At 40.0% G+C, this 18,845-nt stretch overlaps 3 protein-coding genes across 5 annotated transcripts; 2 read left to right on the top strand and 1 right to left on the bottom strand.

The window, feature by feature from the left end:
* nmbb (neuromedin Bb) lies at nt 1–3,377 on the top strand. Of its 2 annotated transcripts, XM_086106834.1 has the most exons (4): nt 1–192; nt 1,061–1,146; nt 1,960–2,147; nt 2,655–3,377. In XM_086106834.1, exons 1-4 carry the CDS (start codon nt 74–76, stop codon nt 2,703–2,705), a joined length of 444 nt encoding a protein of 147 aa, XP_085962960.1. In that variant the 5' UTR covers nt 1–73; the 3' UTR covers nt 2,706–3,377. The 2 variants fall into 2 exon arrangements, with proteins under 2 accessions (XP_085962960.1, XP_085962961.1); XM_086106835.1 differs by lacking the exon at nt 1–192 and having other exon boundaries at nt 862–1,146.
* Nucleotides 3,378–5,243: 1,866 nt separating this feature from the next.
* Nucleotides 5,244–11,192, top strand: LOC147207787 (tetraspanin-3-like). Its single transcript, XM_086107313.1, has 7 exons — nt 5,244–5,405; nt 6,892–7,083; nt 7,156–7,230; nt 7,407–7,508; nt 8,201–8,353; nt 8,498–8,581; nt 8,670–11,192. Exons 1-7 carry the CDS (start codon nt 5,343–5,345, stop codon nt 8,760–8,762), a joined length of 762 nt encoding a protein of 253 aa, XP_085963439.1. The 5' UTR covers nt 5,244–5,342; the 3' UTR covers nt 8,763–11,192.
* On the bottom strand, nt 10,857–18,688 carry pstpip1b (proline-serine-threonine phosphatase interacting protein 1b). 2 transcript variants are annotated; one of them, XM_086107311.1, is made up of 14 exons: nt 18,520–18,688; nt 17,732–17,832; nt 16,802–16,876; nt 16,677–16,711; nt 16,378–16,484; nt 16,229–16,291; nt 15,081–15,173; nt 14,216–14,261; nt 13,976–14,055; nt 13,714–13,812; nt 13,459–13,555; nt 12,839–13,018; nt 12,658–12,743; nt 10,857–12,346 (listed from the first exon to the last, which is right to left on the bottom strand). In XM_086107311.1, exons 1-14 carry the CDS (start codon nt 18,550–18,552, stop codon nt 12,215–12,217), a joined length of 1,227 nt encoding a protein of 408 aa, XP_085963437.1. In that variant the 5' UTR covers nt 18,553–18,688; the 3' UTR covers nt 10,857–12,214. The 2 variants fall into 2 exon arrangements, with proteins under 2 accessions (XP_085963437.1, XP_085963438.1); XM_086107312.1 differs by having other exon boundaries at nt 16,802–16,890; nt 18,520–18,536.
* Between the last annotated feature and the right edge of the window lie 157 nt (nt 18,689–18,845).

Below are 18,845 nucleotides of genomic sequence, written 5' to 3'. Positions count from 1 at the left end.
CTTCCAAAAACATGCATGTTTTGTTCACAGATGGCTGCCTAAATTGTCCAGAGGTCTGAAAACATGAGTGTCGATGCTTGTCTGTGCAACCGGTCCAGTGTGTCCCATTACTCTTGCTCAAAGTCAGCTTGCTGTGCACCTTCGCCAAACACAACCATGCTCCCACCCATGCAAAGTCAACAACTTCACCAGGTAATCGAGTAAATGTCACTTTAACATACCTGTCGACTCATACGGTTTAGCCATAGTTCATACGGATTTTGTGGTGAATCTTACGTATATGGCCGTATCGCACAAATCATACGGATTCTGAAAATTTGGTGAAAAAAGTAACGCAGGAATACAACTCTGAACACAGTAATGCCACTAAGTAGAATGATGATTAGACATTAACCAGACATTGTATTATGGAGATCTACAATAAATATTGAAAATTTCGTGGGGTTTTTTTCTGCCGTTATTTTGACATATAAAATCCTTTGGTATGTTATAAGGATTTTTTGCTCTTTATAAGGATATTTTTGGTAGTTTATACAGGTTGGCGCTCCGAAAAGTTGACAGGTATGCTTTAATCAGAATATGCTAATCTCTAACAAAACTCAATGCAGCTCCGCTTACCTTGTGCAAAGCCACCGCTGTTGCCCAGCGGACTTATTTTCTGCTGATCTGTTTTCCAGGCTAGCACTGGCTGATTTAACGAAGAAAACATTTCTGAACTAATGAATCTGTCTCGAGTTGTGTCAATGTTGTGATTTTTATAGAAGTGTGGGCTACTAATGAATGATACTGTGTGTGTGTGTGTGTGTGTGTGTGTGTGTGTGTGTGTGTGTGTGTGTGTGTGTATAAATGATTCATAACACACACAGTGAGTAACGCGCATCATCAGTGGAGGGGGTGGGGCCTGGCCAGAATGGCGTATAAAAGTGGGAATGATGCTCCCTCAACCACAAACATTCACGCTCACACCGTGTTAGACGTGTACCATGAAGGGTCTGACGGTGAACTTGTGCTGGTGTGGCTTCTTGACTTCCCTTGTCGTCTTCTCTCTCGCTTCTGTCAGCACGGCAGTCAGCTTCGACCTCACCGAGCTGAGGAATAAAGTGGCCCAAATTAAGGTGAATCCCAGAGGGAACCTTTGGGCGACAGGTAAGAGCAAGGGTTTATTAATTTTCCAGTCATGAAGTTGATTTTGTATAAGAGCCAAATCTCATGTAATATTTCATATTACAATCAGTCAGTTCTTTTTTGAAACTCTTTTAACTCCTGTTCTGTGCTATTGTTTTACCTGTCAAAGTTAACAACAAAAAATCCTATTGAATTGGCTTTTTATTGACTACTTTTCTTCAGTTATGAGCATATCCAATAGTCAAAACCTTATGTACTGTACTCATGTTTTACACATTTTACTTAACCTCCTGATGAATGGACGATTGTTATGAAACCATATTTTTACAATGCACAATTTTTACGATAAACTATTTATCTGTTGTCGTTCCCTCCCTTTGGAATGGCCTTCCGTTAAATCCCCTCTCGCCATCTCTGTCCATCTTTAGAACTTGTCTAAAAACACATTTTTATTCTCTGGCTTTTGAATTGGCATTGTTTGCGCATTTTATTGTGTTTTACTGTTTTTCCGTTCTTAATTTGTTGTTTTACGCCAGGAACCGCGTTTTTGTTTGGATTTGTGTTTGGTTTTGTTTCTTGTTATATCTTGTTTGCTTGTGGTTCATGTCTTTTCCTGTTTGGTTGGGTTTTTGTGCTCACTAGTTTTCGTCAGCCCGGTTCCTTGTGTCTTTCAAGGTGATACCTTCTTCAGACACTTGTGTCTCGCCGAGGAATTTCTCGTTTAGTATTTTTGATTCCGTATGTCTCGTGTACCTTTTATTTTATTTTGGGGAAAAAAATACATACATAAATGTAGTTCAGCAGTCTAATGATAATGATTTGCGTTTTGTGAAGGGCATTTCATGGGCAAGAAGAGTGTGATGGAAACCCCACTGCTGTCATCCACTGAGGTCCAGGGGGTGGGAGCCTTGGAGATCTCCCGGACACAGGGACACAGCAGCCTCAGCGAGCTTTTCCGGAACTTCCTCCATGCGGCCATGCAAGCGCAGATGGACTCGCAAAAGAGCCGCTTGAAAACTGAGGTGAGGTCTGTTGCTGTAAATTATACAATAAAAGGATGCTGCATTTGAACATTTTTTTACCTAGAGTTTTTGTGTTTTCACTTAGAATTAGTATTGTTTTTCCTTTTAACTTTGCATTTTCTTTCAAATATTTTACATTTTATTCCTGGTATGTAGCATTTATTTTTTTTCATATTTTTGTATTTTTTTTCCTCACATTTTATGTTTATTTAATTTAGTTTTTCCCCATATTTTTGCTTCTGTTGTCCTAATATTTTGGTATTGTTGTTATTTTTTGTCCTCTCCCCTTCTAATATTCTTCTAATATCTGTATACAATATACATATGTTGTATTTTTATGCTTCTTTTCTGTTAATATTTTTTATTTCTCTATTTTTGTGTTTTTCCTACTCCCTCCTAATATTATTTGTGTACCGGTATTTTTCATCAACTAGATTAAAAAAAAAATTGTACTATTTTGTATTTCAAAAGTGATTGTATGTCCCTGTGCACGTGTGACTGTTACAGGAGGCGGAGATGCTAATGAGGATTTTGGAAATGTACACGCAGAGAAAGTGATCCACCTTGATCGCCATTAAGGACAGTACATTGCTCACAATGATTGTAATCCACCCTCATTTTCCTGCCATTCACAATAATCAATTTTTTGTTTTGTTTTTGCTACAATATTTGGTCTAGTTTGCTTATTTGTAGTGAATAAAGTTCACAGTTTCACTGCTGTCACTCCACGCTGACATGCAGCAAATACAAGACCTGCAAAGATTGTGACATCATCCATTGGCTATTATGTGAGCGATAAAGCTTCTTCCATTTTTCTGCAAAAACACATCCACAATAGAACTTGTATAAATGTGGGCAGATTATATGAATCATGTTTCCACCTGCCTGAAAATGTTGTATGAAATCAATATGGACTTTTAAATGCTTGGTTTAAAAAAAGCAATCTGCCCTCACAATCAATAATAGGGAAGTAGCTTACCTTCTAGTTTTAGGCTGAGTAACCAACATTATGTATAGCATTATAAAGGGTGGAGCTTGTGCTTGAAAGGTGTGTTATAATTGGGCAGCCAGCAGTAAAACCACTTTGTAAAGTCTTTTTTCTATTCACCTGTGTTCATTTTGGAGGATTAACTTCCTATTTAACTGGCTACTGTAACCATTACGTTCATCTCATTTACATATACACACTATGTGACGGATATTGGGATATTGGAATAAAATGTGGCCAATAAAAACACATGAATGGATAAAAAAAATACTGCAGTACTTTTTGCTCTCTGTCTCCATTTAAACCCAGTATAACACCTTGTTCTTATTTTACCAAACATAATCTAGAAGTGTCATTTGTTCTGGGTACACCTTGATTTTGTTGCCAGCCATTCATAGGGCACACATACAAACAACCATTCACACTCACAATCTCACCTAGGGACAATTTAGAGTGTTCCATTAACCTGCTGTGCATGTTTTTGGAATGTGGGAGGAACCCGGAATACCCGGAGAAAATCCACACAGGAGATCGGAGCCCGGATTTGAAACCTCGACCTCTGTATTGTGAGATGGGTGTGTTGTTCCAATCCAACAAACTTTCGTCACAAATAACTGTTTTCCATCAAGCTAGTACATATGCAAACAGTGCAGTTATTAAAAAGATGGAATCCGACAAACCACATTTTAAGCCCTAAAACAAAAATTTGCAGTCAAGATGCAGAGGAATTAAACATCTCCTGCTCTAACTGCGTCTGGGTGGGAGTCTCAAAATTCTCCAATAAAACCAGAAACAAATGCCAGATTTTTTTCCTAGTTATAAAAAAGGTTCAAAATGCCATCTGAACACTAAGTTGTTAAGGTGGCAACACTGTGTCAACGTATCATTCTATTTCTCTAGATCCGTAATCATTTCACTAAATACTGTGGGAATGAAAATGCAGATTTGAGAATAGAATACGAACTGTGGTACAAATGTAAAAGTTAAGTTCTGAACAAGTTTCAAAAAGATGACACAGATACATGGAGAACCGTTTAACTCAGTAAACTACTGCTGGTAATAGTGTGACATATTAAAGACAGCGCACCAAAAGGATACTAATGTCCATGTTAGCTTAATCTTCTGACAGGATACTACGTGAGTGAATATTTCAAGTCATTCTGAGCATCTGAATAAAAGATTTCAGATTAGGAGAGGTGTTAAATATGTATTAGCTATGATGACGTCGGGGCTTTGTCCCCATTAAAAAAACTGAATGTTAAATCATTTAAGAATTTAAGAATCAGGCTATTCAAGTGCTTGTGGTGAGATACTACCACCTTCTGACTGCGATGATATTGTATTTAAAAAGTGATTTTATATTGCCTGTAATATTTTTTTTAAACCATAAACGAATTTGAGTAAACGATGAACATATTACAGTATGTCGAACAACAATACACGTTACATGAGACCTGAATAAAATAATATAATATATCAAAGATAGAAAATGCACTTAGAAATCAAAAAGTTCATTTTGGAATATCATAAACATGCACCTCGCATGAAATAATACTTTACATTTGAATAATAAATAAATTAATACAGGGAGATCACCAACTACCCTTTCAAAACTATTAATAAATGTTCTCTTTTTTCTAGTTGACCTGTAGAATTTGTAGGGTTTATTTAGTGAGTTAATTTTATATCACCAGTAGGCTTTTTATTAGCTAATTAATGTTTACCAGCAATTGACATAAAATGTCAAAGAATAATTAAACATATTTCATGAGATCTGAAAAAAAAATAACATAAAATGATGAATGATAAATCATGGAGAAAACAAATGAACAATTTTCAGTATTTTGTATGAACGTTTTATATGGCTGACTAACTAATTAACTAACCATTGGTGAGATCACCAACAACAAAATTAACCAAAAATGTGATATTCCTTCATTTCAAACCCGGGTCGGCCCGCCCACTTGGTGTGACATTCCATACCACGTGACCGTTGTGCCGCCACCCCCCGCCCCCCTTCACCTCGATTGTCGTGTTTTCATTGGTCCATCCCTTGGGAATCCGCACAGTAGGGCGGAGTCTCCGAAGCCATTTTATTATCAAAACAGTAAAAAGAAAAAAAGTGCAGCAGGTGCGTCGCTTTCTCCCCCTCGCACAGAGACAATAGCGATTTACACATTTATATTTTTATTTATATCGAACGAACGATGGGTCAGTGTGGGATTACGTCATCCAAAACCGTCCTGGTTTTCCTCAATCTCATATTTTGGGTAAGCACAATTTGAGCACTTTTGAGCGACGTGCGGTGTCCCTGAGGAGGATGAACCGATGTTATTAGCAAACTAGCGCATTGCGACAGAGATGCACGTTCTCAATTTGTTGTATAGCCGTGTTCTATTAGTCAGGAAAATAGTTCATAATATAACAGTACATACACTGAACAACGTGTGGAGCGAGGCATAAAATTGCGTTGAGAGCCGCTATGACGTAACGTGGCAGCTGTTGACCCGCTGTGCTACTTAAGCTAGCAGGTCAGCATCCCATAATATAAACACTCACCGGCTCCCTGCACTGACTTGCATCCAGTCCACCTATACAGTGTCAATAATGCTCTGTTTAGGGGTTACGGTTATATTAAATTAACATGAGCATTTAATATTGTAGAGTTGGCGGTGATGCAGTGCACTGCGTTTGTGCGTAAATCGGGCCGCACTGTAGTGGAGGGGCAATTATGGTGTGTATTTGTGTGGAAAATCATTTCTAGAATCAAATACAAAACAGTAACCGGTACTGCGTTACGTTAAGAATGGAGTATGCTCTATATTGCATTCTTACACCAAGCACTCTACATCCTGAGGTCTCGATGCAGTTTCTACCTGTTTTGTTTCATCGAAGAGAACACACTATCATTTAAATTATTCCATCTGGTAAAATTTGATTTTGCATTAAAATGTACTGCAAAATCATTTTAAACTGTTTATTATGATTCATGTATTTATTTGGAATTGTTTAATGCCAAATAACATATAAGCAATATCACACTAGAGGGGAGTGTTCTACTGTATATAATCACTCATGGAAGGATCGTGTCCTGTGAAACTGCGTGGTGCGAGTCAGAACGTCGCTGGACATTACAGCTTCTTGTTGCTTTCAAACTTAGCTTGTCGCAGACGTGTGCATATTTTCAGCATGACGTCTTTGATCGACTGGTGAAAAGGTCATTTTAATTTGCTCCTCTTTCATCTATTACTGCTTCAAACAACAAAGTGAATGGAGGAAAAGTGGTTAAGATGGCACGACTGTCTGTTTTATGTGTTGTGTTGTATTATTTTGTAATTTTATGTTGTGTTTTTTTGATGGCAGCCGGGCACCCACAGCGGCTCCTCTTGTTGTCTTGTTCTCTGTTTAAGAGGGAGGACATTTCATCTGCAGATTTGACAATAAAGTTGTACTTGACTTGACTTGAACTAACTGTTGGAAGCTGCAATACTAAATCATTCAGAATGGAAAAAAATGAACCCCTTCATTGTGTTCATCTCATTTTACGCTTGTGGCATCAACTCAACTGACATTGCAGTAACAAAGCATGAATAATACAGTACACGGCTTGAAATAACTATTTCTTTGTGGAGCGGTTTTGCTCGTCAGCGGCCTCATCTGATTAGCAATTTTCCACAACTTTACTTTTGTTTTGAGCATGAGGTTTTGAGATATACAGTATGAGAACTAAAGATCCATATAAATATTTTTGTGTAGGCGGCAGCAGGCATTTTGTGCTATATTGGCGCCTACGTGTTCATCACCTATGATGACTACGACCACTTCTTTGAGGACGTTTACACTCTGATCCCAGCCATCGTCATCATCGCCGTGGGCACGCTTCTCTTCGTCATCGGTCTGATTGGCTGCTGTGCCACCATACGCGAAAGCTCCTGCGGCCTGGCCACCGTGAGTGCGCAGCTGCCGCTTCAGTTCGGACTGACGCCAGGATCAATTTTTAACTTTTTTTCCTTTACTCAGTTTGCTGCCATCTTGCTGCTGGTGTTTGTAACAGAATGTGTGGTGGTGGTGCTGGGCTACATCTACAGAGCCAAAGTAAGCTTCTTGCTCCTTTATCAAAGCAGTTTCACTTTCCTTCTACAATGATTCCTCGCCTGTTGTGCATGTAAAGTTTGAAATACTCATGTCAAAACTGAAAATCTGGAAATAACCCAAAATACTTAAATTAAAAAAAAAAGAAGAGGTTGGCTGAGAAAGTATGTGTGTTCCAGGTGGAAGATGAGGTGAACCACTCCATCCAGAAGGTGTACAATGAGTATAACGGCACCAACACGGACGCTCCCAGTCGCGCTATTGACTATGTGCAGCGACAGGTGAGAGGGGAGGGGGGGATACAAAAAACAAAAATTATCTTTTGTCATTCTAAACTTCAAGCTTTGCTATGATGCTATGAGGGGGAAGTGTCTATTAGAAGGGGGTCCTTTATTGTAACACGAAGATTCACTTTTGGGTGATATTTCAGGATCAGCCTAAAATGCATTCAAACCTTTACAGGTGAACCCAATGTGACCTTCTCTAACTTTTGAATGCACATGTCCAACGGTTAACTGTTTCAGAACTTTTTACACAAGTTGTTGCTCTCTTACAAGGAGCTTAACAGCAAAATTGACAACAGGCGTTTGATCCTTGAATCTTGAATCTCCTTGTTCAATTAGAGCTGGTCTTTAAACAGTCGTCCTCGCCATGCTGTTCACATTTTGACATCATGAGACCAAGACGACAACACGGGCCTAATTTCATCTCTATGGACAGGGGAAGGGCTGTTGGAGACTGGTCTACCGCAAATGGAATGGCCTGCACTTTCTCTAGACCCGAATCCTATTGAAAACCTGTGGGATCAGATGAGTCGCCATGTAGAGGCTTAAAACACTGCACCCCAGAACCTCAATGACCTGAGCTCTAGTTCACTTTTTAATGTTCGTGTGTTATCATTGACATCCAAGAGATGATGTATCCGTTGACTACTCCACAGATGTCTGAAAATGTTTGCTATCTGTATTTTTAGCTTCACTGCTGCGGTATCCACAACTACTCGGACTGGAGGAATACTCGCTGGTTCAAAGAGTCCAAAAACAACAGCGTCCCTGTCAGCTGCTGCCAACCCAACATCAGCAACTGCACCGGCACCCTCGCTCGACCGGCAGACTTATACCAAGAGGTGCACGCACACGCAACAACAGTGGCAATGATTTTTTAAAAAATTTAAATTGATGTTAAACAAACAATTGTGTTCTTTCAAGTTGTTTACACTTACTCACTTTTATTTTATTTTATCATTACTATTATTATTTTTTTTTTTTAGGGTTGTGAAGCTCTGGTTGTGAAGAAGTTAAAGGAGATCATGATGTATGTCATTTGGGCTGCGCTAACTTTTGCATCAATACAGGTGAGGATGACTCATTTGCAAATTTGTATTTAAAGTAGAAACCCTAAACCACAAAATCGGACAACCCCCCCTGTCTATGTGCCTGCAGATGCTCGGCATGCTCTGCGCTTGCGTGGTGCTCTGTAGGCGGAGTCACGACCCAGCGTACGAACTGCTGGTCGCCACCAACAGCTATGCTTGAAGGACTCGCGTGGCCAGCATTGCAAGGCGAGCATCACCATGTCATGCAACTGTAGTTCTATATTTAAGCTTAGGTATATAAACTCAAGCACACCTTGCACAATCCAATGAAGTAGCAAACACTGATGAAGTGATCCCAACACGAGGAACCGCCTATTTATTCTTATTACTGACATGCTTTGTGAGCTTTTTTTTATGTTCTTTTCCTGAATGATTTAAAAAGTTTGGCGTATGAATGGCTATCAGCATTAGTTCGTCATTTAAAAATAAAATGAGGTCATTTAGTCAGAATAACCCAAAAAATAAATAAGTAATTAGGGTTAAATCATCGTTGGAAATGTATGAGGATGGGGCAAATGAGTACTCTGAATATGAAATTCAACAACAACAAAAAAAACTTTATATATATGTCGATCCAGAGTGTAAGTCACACCAGTCAAAAAAATGCATAATGAATAAGAAAACAAAACACATAGACGCCGCTCCGGAGTATGTCACTTTTTGTGCCAAAATCTGGTGCATTTGACAGTGCAGATGGAAACAGTTAAAGCGGAAGCTGCTGATTGCTTTATAACAAAGGCTGCGTTCATAAATTCATGTGAGGCCAAGCGCTCTGCCTCTCCGGACTCACACGCTCCTAGAATGGTGTTAAAGCATTTGAGTGAATTTCCAAATGCGCCCCATGTTGACTGCAGTGAATAAGCTCCGATTGGATATCAAAAAGTTTTTCTTTATAGTTTAAAATGGCTTCCCTGAAATAGAGTCCCATTTTGCATTGTGGCCAGAGGTAGAATGCTGGTCGGGCACTGCACCTTTTCGTGCTATAAGTAGTAAATCCTTGTTGTGGCTACATGCTAAACTAGCAATCCATTTGAATTGCCATGGCTACTACTTAGCACCGATGGTAAAGCACCAAAAGTATTTGCCCACTTCCCAAAGAAAGTCGACACGATTAGGGTGTGGGGATTTTTTGGTGCCAGTCCAAGCTCAAATTCTAATATCTAGAAGTCACACCTGAGTATAACTCACTTAACCAGCCAAAGTCTGAAAAAAGTGTGACTGAAAGTCCCTCCCCAAAAAAAAAAAAAAATACAGCAATAGCATGGTCATTGTTGTTGAACCAGAGTAAACTTGGCAATCGTGCACGCTCTAAATCAGTGGCGGGCAATGTATTTAGTGTCTGGTCCTTTAGTTGGGAATCAACTCATCTCTTAATACAACTGCTATCACATCGCAATTATGGACAATTTCCAAAAATGCATTGTCACAATGAGTGGAGTACTTCAGAATCTATATTTTTCTAAAAACATGACAAAAGCCACAAACACGCAAATAAAATACATGATACTAACCAGAGATGTGGCCCGTTGAGGTGAATTTGAAATCTGATCGGTTGAAGAAAGGATGACTCCTATTGCGAACATGATTTAAACTACAATGACCAATGCGGATTAGATTGACATGGCCGCACAGAAATGCAGAAATCTTTTTGGACAAAACCGAACATCCACACGCATGTCTCTAGAAGCAGTGCAGTGAAAAGAATGAAATGAAAGAAAACGAGGGGAAAAATTCATATGATTTAATTTAACAAGTGTTAACATTTTGGCCAGCAGAGGAGAAAGACAAAATGAAACAAAACACTATCTTAAATATCTTTAATACATCCAGTAGCGAGCCAGTCACCATGAGGGCTAACACTAGCAGCTAATGTCATTGGTCGAGTCTTCGACCAATGACTCTGCATAACAGCCCTTGTTGAGTCCATCCTCCTTTGGGACCCACGTAGAATCAAAAGTAAACTCACTGAACAAAGCGGAGCAACATTAAATGCAATTTTCTTTTCCACAATTTGCCGTGTTGGGGGTGATTGAGATGCCCGTATTCTGAACTGCAGCTTCATCCTTTTGTACAAATTCCTACTAAATATGTGTGAGAACTGGCTGTGTGGTAATGTTTTTCCTGATGTGCTACTTTGTACTGTGATTGGAGCTTTGAAGACATTTTGTGTTTTTTTTTTATGCAAATCAAACAAAAACCAATAGTGTTTATTTTTATTTTTTTTTAGCAGTGAAGCTGATACTTTATATTTCCCTTTTTGTTTTCATGCTGTGAATTTAGTTCCGAATCCGCTTCACTGTTGAAGCACTGAGCCAGTTGGATCCCCAATGTTGTAAGTGGGTGTAAAATCAGTATTGAGCCTCCCCTTGTGTTTTAATCTGTTTAGTTTCATAGTCATATGTCCAATAGTAGGAATGACTTGTTTTGTATATATACATAGTTATTTTTCTGTGACATTTTGCAATGTTTTCATTTAGTTGGCGCTATTACGTCAAACCCAAAATATTTTGCTGGAGCTGTAGGAAAAAAAAAGCAACAACAATATTGTGTATAGCTTTGAAGAGGAAACAAATAAAATCTTACATTTCAATTTGACTGCTCCTCATTTATTCTTTTTGAGTTGAGACAATGATGGAAATGTTTGTTTATTTTTTTATCATGCAAACAATACATTCAAAAAGTTAAAAAATAAAATAAAAATCTGGGGCGCTCTTCCAGACCTAATATGAAGCAAGCAAGAGGCAAGATTTTTTGGTTTTTGTCTTTGTAATGTGCTCTTTTCCATCAAGCAGACATTACATTGTTTCGTTGCTTAACTGTTTATTTTGGCTTCAGCTTTACAGTTGCCAGTTTCTCTTGTTCTCGTGGTATCTACCGCAACCACCACTTATTTTCTTAGCTGAGTAATAAAACAGGAGAATTGGAGTGTGGTGTTTGTTTCAGTGGAGGGTGCACTATATACACAGTACAGTATGTGCATATGATACAAAAAAACTGTAAACCTGATGTCTGATTTCTCCCAAATGCTCACAAAAGCTAACTGACTCACCGCGATAGGCATCTAATCTTAAAATTCAGGGGGCGGGGAATACTATGTCACCGTGGCAACTGCTGACAATGTGGCATTTTTCAAACCATTGTTGAATCAAAATTGTTTTAGTTCTAGATAAGCTTGGTGCACGTGTTGCTTTTTTTAAGGACACCTCTCCATAACGTTGTATCTTTATTAAAGGAAAAAATGAAATATAGATTCCAACAAATACATTTCACGTTGTTTTTTTTAACTGTACCAGATAATACCTTAAATCCAAACAAAAATGAAATGAGAGCAACGACGCCACCTACTGTAGTGGTTGTACAACTACACTTTATTCTCGTACGGCCAAAATTTCTAGGGGTCACGTGCCCCCATTGCCCCTTAGGGGCCCACCCCACTCTATGAGAAGTTTTACGTCCTTTAGAAAGGATTGAAACAGGTGATTACATGGTTAACCAATAAAGTGTGAGTACAGTATGTTAATCCGATTCCATTTCCAGTGTACGTGGACTCGCCCCTTTTGGCATGTGACTCACTCAATTTTAATTTCATCTGCCCGTTTTCTGTGAGCATATTCAGAATTTTCCCAGATAGTTCCCAGGCACGATTCCCTCCTGTCCGTTTCTCTCCACGGTCCACCAGCCATCGTCACCGCGCTCTCGGACCTGAACAACGTCGCCTCTTTGGACCGTCAGCTCGTCCTCCACCTGAATAGATTGTACAACAAGCATGATCGCAGGTATGTTTAATACTATCGTGGTTGAGATGTGAGTGACCCAACTTGTATGGGGTTTTTTTGGTCCTTACTAGTAAGACGAAATAGCACACTAGAAGAAAGATTGTGCCTTACTAATAATAGAATGCCTGTGAATTATCAGTAACATTTTTCCCACTACTGCTTACCATTAAGTTTGAATTGCATACTAATTGGCCAAAAACACTACCAATAGGACAAAAGAAAAAAAAGACAATACTAGACAGACATTAGAGACTAGTTCATGAATGCTTTCCAGAGCACCTGTGCAGTGTAGTTGTAAAGCGCAACATAGGCGTCTTCGTCCACAGCTGGCTGCTGGAGGCCCAGCAGGGATGCATACGACCCATCTGAAGACATCACATGAAGCAGAGAAAAAAAAGGCAGCAAAGATGGTGAGCAATTGTCCTTTCTACATCATAGCTGTAAACGGCACAGGACTGACCTTCCTCACTAGAGGGCAGTACTGAGGGCCGACTGTCAACGTTGATCTCCGTAGCAGATTCTAGAAGAGGATTTGAGGTCCTTCTCATGAGGTCTTCTCCGCCCCATGTTAAGCGTGCTCGGCCATTTCCATCCTTGGACTTGGTCTCCCTCTGGTAATAGCTTTCAAAAACGATGGGCTCTGTGACAAGTACCGGCAAACAAGAGGTTGGTTTTGATGCAGACGGGGATTAAGGGGCATGTACAGGAATTTGTCGTTTACCGCTTGAGTAACTACTACATGAATGGAAGCTACGGTACAGTGTTAGGGAGGAGCTGCCGGAATAGAATTTGATGCCCCTCTTGAAAGGGTTTAGAATTACTCCATATGCAACAGGATAGAGGCTAAGCACTACTTTTGTCTAACAAATGCTCATGTTTGGGTCTCCTGGGGCGGTGACAGTGAGCCACCATATCTAGCAGGTGGATCTATGGACCTGCTCACTATGGATCTATGGTGTATGGTGTTATACCAAAAACATGCACGTTCGGTTTGTTTTAGACTTTGAATTTTCAATAGGTTGAAAGTGAGTGTAAATATATATTTTTTGTCTGTGTAAACAGTACATGGAAGGAAATCACCTGGTGGATGCCAGCCTGTCCTTTTCATCTCTATGAAACAGTTGTTGTCTGTGGTGATGTCACAGTGCTCGAGGTGCTTCCTTACCTCCTCAAAGAACTGAGATGAGATTGTTGAGAGACCGTTCATTGGATATCACAGATTACAATTATGCAATGTATGCAGAAAAAAAAACATCATAGCAAATTTGGCCATTAGATTTCTTGAACAGGTTCGAAAGGAGTGGATGGAGTTCAACGGTTTCAGATAGTGCCTACCTCGTCATCTTTGACGCACTGCATGGAGATGTGATTGCAGTGGTCCCACAGGGTGCACCTGAGCAAGCTGATTCGATCGGCCTCCATTTGCTGGAACACCTACAAGACCACGTCTGCATTTTCAGTATCATGATTTTGTTCCACTTTTAGCTGATTCACTGCACATGACTCGCATTTCCCCTCATGAGTCGGAATGATGTTGAGAAAGAGGAAGCGGTGGGAACTTCCTGCTTGTGACTGTGTGTAAAACTTGTCGAGTTACCTCGCATGTGCTTCTGTGCGTTTCCTCCCAGTCCTGGCGAATACTTTCCAGCTGGTCGATGTTGGTCAAGTACAAGTTCTCTGTCAAAACGTTGGGAAGTCATTTAGAAAGCGTGCACATGTGGGCAGCTTTATGATAAAAGGTACCGGATACAGTTCAGTAACAGGCTCTTTTACTCAGAAATCCTTTGAAATGGTTGTAACTGTAACATTTAAAAAGGCAGATGAGCCAATATTGTACCTGCTTCACATGCAGCCTGTCTGCATTGCTTGGCCCTGTGGCGTACCTGTCAGACATATACAACAACAACAACAACAACATTTATTTTGCAAATACAGGTGCATCTCAAGAAATTATATACCATCCAAAAATTTGCTTCAAAATTCATTTGACAAAAATTAGTAGCCAGTCAATCAAAGGGCACACGTAGACGAACAACCATTCACACCTGGGGACAATTTAGAGTGTTCCATTAACTTATCGTGCATGTTTTTGGAATGTGGGAGGAAACTGGAGTACGGGGAGAAAATCCACGTCCGGAATCAAACCGTGGACCTCTGCATCGTTAGGCAGACATGCTAAACCTAACCAGTCGCCCACCGCGGCCCAACAGAATAAATACAATGATTTGTAACCAGTATAGGATGTCCCCCGCCCACTGCCTGAAGACAGCTGCGATAGGCTCCTTGTGAGAATAAGTAGATCAGAAAATGGATGGACGGATGGTGCATCGAGTTCAATGAAGTCAAATGCCCATCTCTAGTACGAACACAACATTATCCTGGCTGGTACGACATTATAGATAACTCAATGCTAACGTGACATTGCCATAGCAACAACAGAAGCTATTTTTGAAGCTTTAATGGCCTTGTAAGATGTTTTTTACATTATAACGTGCAGCATTAATGTTTCCTTTTTTTCTGGTGTGCTTCCTGCCTGCCCATTGCGCAATGTAATGAATGTAGGCAGTGTGATCTTGTCACTGACCTCAGGTTGGCATACTTTTAACTCATTCACTGCCAATGACGGCAACAGATGTCAAAGACACCTCTTAACAAGCGGCGAATGAGTTTAATAACAGTACATTGATACAAAGGGTTATTACCTTTTCACCGTTTTTGCCCACAATGGCAGACTTCTCTGATGTCTGTTCTGCCTCGTCCGCCTCCTTGCATCTTGCCTCGTAGTTTTTCTTTGACTGTGGGTTGGAGAGAGACAAAGATCAACTGCAGCGTTTCATTATGAATGATAATAACATCAGCCGATATTAATATTGTTACATACTATCAACATTTGTGGGTTAAACAATTTGAAGATTCAGCTCCTCTGAGCTTTTATTTGATACGTGCTTAGACGAAAATCTACAAGATTAATTATTGTAAGGCAAGCAATACATTTTTAAATACAGCAATTCCTCGTTTATCACGGTTAATGGGGACCAAAACCATCTGCGATAAACGAAGAACTAGCGACCAATAAACATATTTTTTTTAAAAAAGCCCCACGTGGGCCTTCACCCTTGAGCAGAGCGCACTAACCCCCCCCCCCCCCCCCACCCCCCACACACAGGCCAGCGATCCCAGCGGTGTGCAGCAGACGTGTTTATGATTAGTCAATTGCTTCTGTTCTTATAAATTCTCTCTCTCTCTCTTTCTCTCAGCCACACACACACACACACACACACACACACACACACATGAGCCTTCCCGCTTGAGCAGAGTGCACTCACACACACACACACACACACACACACACACACACATACTAGCACGCATCGTATACAACACTTGGACACTGATTAAAGATCAAAGAGTTTTTTTTTAAAGAATGTTTGAAAAAATCCGCGATGCACTGAAGCAGCAATAAACGAACCGCGAAATAGCGACGGATCACTGTATTAACATTGTAGTGTATGAAATCAGTCACATTTCGAGTTTGGCAACTGTACATGTGCATGTTCGTGAGGGGGGGGGGGGTGTCACTTTGGTCAGAGAGAAGAGGTGGCGAGGAGGGAGGAACGCGAGGCTACATTCAAATCATTATATCATCGTCCATTAAAAGCAAGCCATTATTCTTGTGATGGTTCACACTTATCCTAATTCTGTGACTTGTGTTACAGCACTTTGTTACAGCTGCGTTTTATATTTTTTTTACAGTTGAGTTGAGTATCCATCCTTCTACCAGTGCGGCAACAACTATAAATGTGTGACTCAGCATTCACTCTTCGACATGTTGAACGCATCGTGTCATTACCTCCATAGTTTTCCTGAACAACGACACCTTTCTCTTCTGCACTTTCTCCATGATGCTTTCGAACTGGGAGGAAAAAAACACGGTGAGGAGAACGACGACCCCTCGCGTGGGATATTGTCACTTATCCCTCGTAGCATTTGGCCACGTACCTTCTTCCTCTGCTCTTTCTGCCGCTCTCTGAACGCCTCCACCTTTTTCACCTCCTCTTTCATTGCCTCTGACAATTGGATGTGAAAGTTTCCCATGTTCTCCATCTCTGCAACCACAAATAACACGCACGGTACAGTATGTAAAGCACTGTGGCTCTTTCCATGAGACAGTTTCCTCAATCACTGGCATTTGTTATTTATTCTCTCAACTGTAGAGAATGTCACGTCTTTATCTGAAGTGACCTGCTTATTGGGCAATGTCGAAGATAGACAAGTATTCTGATAGTAGATGGACTTACGTGTTCTTAGTTCCTCGAAGGAGTTTTTTAGAGTGCTGCATGGGAGTATTTTATGAAGAAATAATTCAGTAGTTTCTCGTGGTATTGTTTTCCTGAATGAATGGACTAAATGTCGACCTGATTACCTGATCTCTCCGTGCCCTCCAGCTTTGCGGGCTATGGTCATCAGTTCCCGCCCATACTTTTCCTCTGCTGATGCCCTGTGCATGAAACACTACAAAAGTAAACACTTGTGATACTTCATCATTTTGCTACATTCGGAAAGTCACAGCATGATGGCCAAAAAACAAGAGTTGTACCAAAAAAAAAAAATGCTGCCATGATAAAGATAATTACGTGCATTTTCATAATGACTTTAAATTTGAGGACTAAGCTAGGAATAAACTTTTGAATCAAAGGTGAATGGTGTCGCGAAATTGCAGATGTAAGAGTCAAAAGTGTTTTGTATCACAAGAGGTTTCAAAAAATATTTATACCTTTCCAGGTATGAAGCGCCGGCTGTCGCCGAGACGTACCAGTGCAGTATTTTGCATTTTAAAATAATAATTAATATTTATGATGTCATACGTACCTGTGACTAAAAAGCAAAGTGTGGAGTTTGTGTTGCACAGAAACTTTCATTGAAAAAAATACATTCTCAAATTTGAAGCATCAAACAGCCAAACCATGCCAATTAAGCATAGATATGTTGTCTGGCAGTCAAACGTAACTATATTTGCAATTGTATATCTATATGGATGAAAAAGTAAAGCATGGAGACTCTCAGTGACCATTATGTTACTGTTACTGTAGAATAAACGATGCCATTATTTTTACATTTCCAGCTACCTGGCCCATCACTCCCCTTTTAAAAGTGGAATGTGTCTGGTAAGTACAAATGATTTTGCTTCACCTCTTTTTGAAGCTCAGTGAGATGAAGTCTGACGTGATGCATGATTCTGAACTGCACAATTTCAGCGGCGCTCTAGAGGTTTCACTCTATGTCTATTGCTGTGCATGTTACTGTGTAATGTGCATGTGCGTAATCATGCACTTTCAGCAGATAAAATCCGTACCTCATCTTTAACAGCTCTTCCACATCTTTGCACATTTGTCTACCATCTCGCAGGCGTTGCACCAGAGCTTCGTAGCCAGCGTGGCAGGTAAAATCGGACCCCTGTGAGGAGTGGAGAACGCGTGTGGTTGCGTAAATACACCAGTGCAAGGATGAGTATTGCTCAGCAGCTGTTGCCACATGTCCTTAAAGTAATTCTGAATCCACTATTGGGTAAAAAAAAAAAAAATAAAAAAGCAGAACTTGCATTTTAAAGTAACTTTGAGGGACAATGCAGCTTTGGTGATTGTGTTTAACCGCTAATACAAGCAAGCTGAATTTAAACCAGGGATGGGCAAAGTATGGCCTGCAGCCCACAAACAGCCTATTCCATTATATCCAGCCTACTGAGTAGTTACAAGAAACATCACCAACTTATTTGAAAATGAGAGCTAGCTTTTGAGTACTGGTCAATGGAAAGGGTTACCGGTCTGATACACACTTCTGAAATGCCAAATTTGATGATATTCATTGATCAAGACACTGTTCATGTTAATTTCTCACAATAATCGCCAGCGCTGATTTTACTAGGTGGGAAGCAGACAAATATTCATGCAACACTTCATTTTTTGTGAATTACTTTCAAATGACCACTTCTGCAACACTTTGAAGGAATCACAATGTCTAATCCCTGGTATATGAGTTATTTTTAGCACAGGCCCATGGACACTATTTTACTGAAGACCTCGAACAAATGCTCCATTCATTTAGCCCAACTTTTCAAGAATGAAAGCACAACATGTGACTTACCCAGAAAGCATCTCTAAACATTAAACGTGTCATCGTCTAGTTCCTTAAGAAGTATGAAATGTTCTCCCTTGAAGCTTTTCTCACAAAATAATTAAAATATTCTGTGTAGCTAGTTTGATGATTGTTTGAAGGTTACTGGGCTCTTGGTCAATTTGACTCCCTGACTAGCAGTGAGTCATTTTGAATGAGGAAGAGCTTCTATCTCATGATGTCACTAATCACGTGTTAGGCATGTTTGGCCTCTTTCAGCACCCACTGGGAGGACTGTTTGCAGTCTGTGCAAATATTAACGTTGGTTAAACGCATTGTTTAGATAAGATTGACAG

The sequence above is a fragment of the Hippocampus guttulatus genome, chromosome 3 (assembly GCF_054856545.1).
Source record: "Hippocampus guttulatus isolate MCC_2025c chromosome 3, RoL_Hgut_1.0, whole genome shotgun sequence".
Taxonomy (NCBI): Eukaryota; Metazoa; Chordata; class Actinopteri; order Syngnathiformes; family Syngnathidae; genus Hippocampus; species Hippocampus guttulatus.
This window is presented reverse-complemented; position numbering and strand designations above follow the sequence as displayed.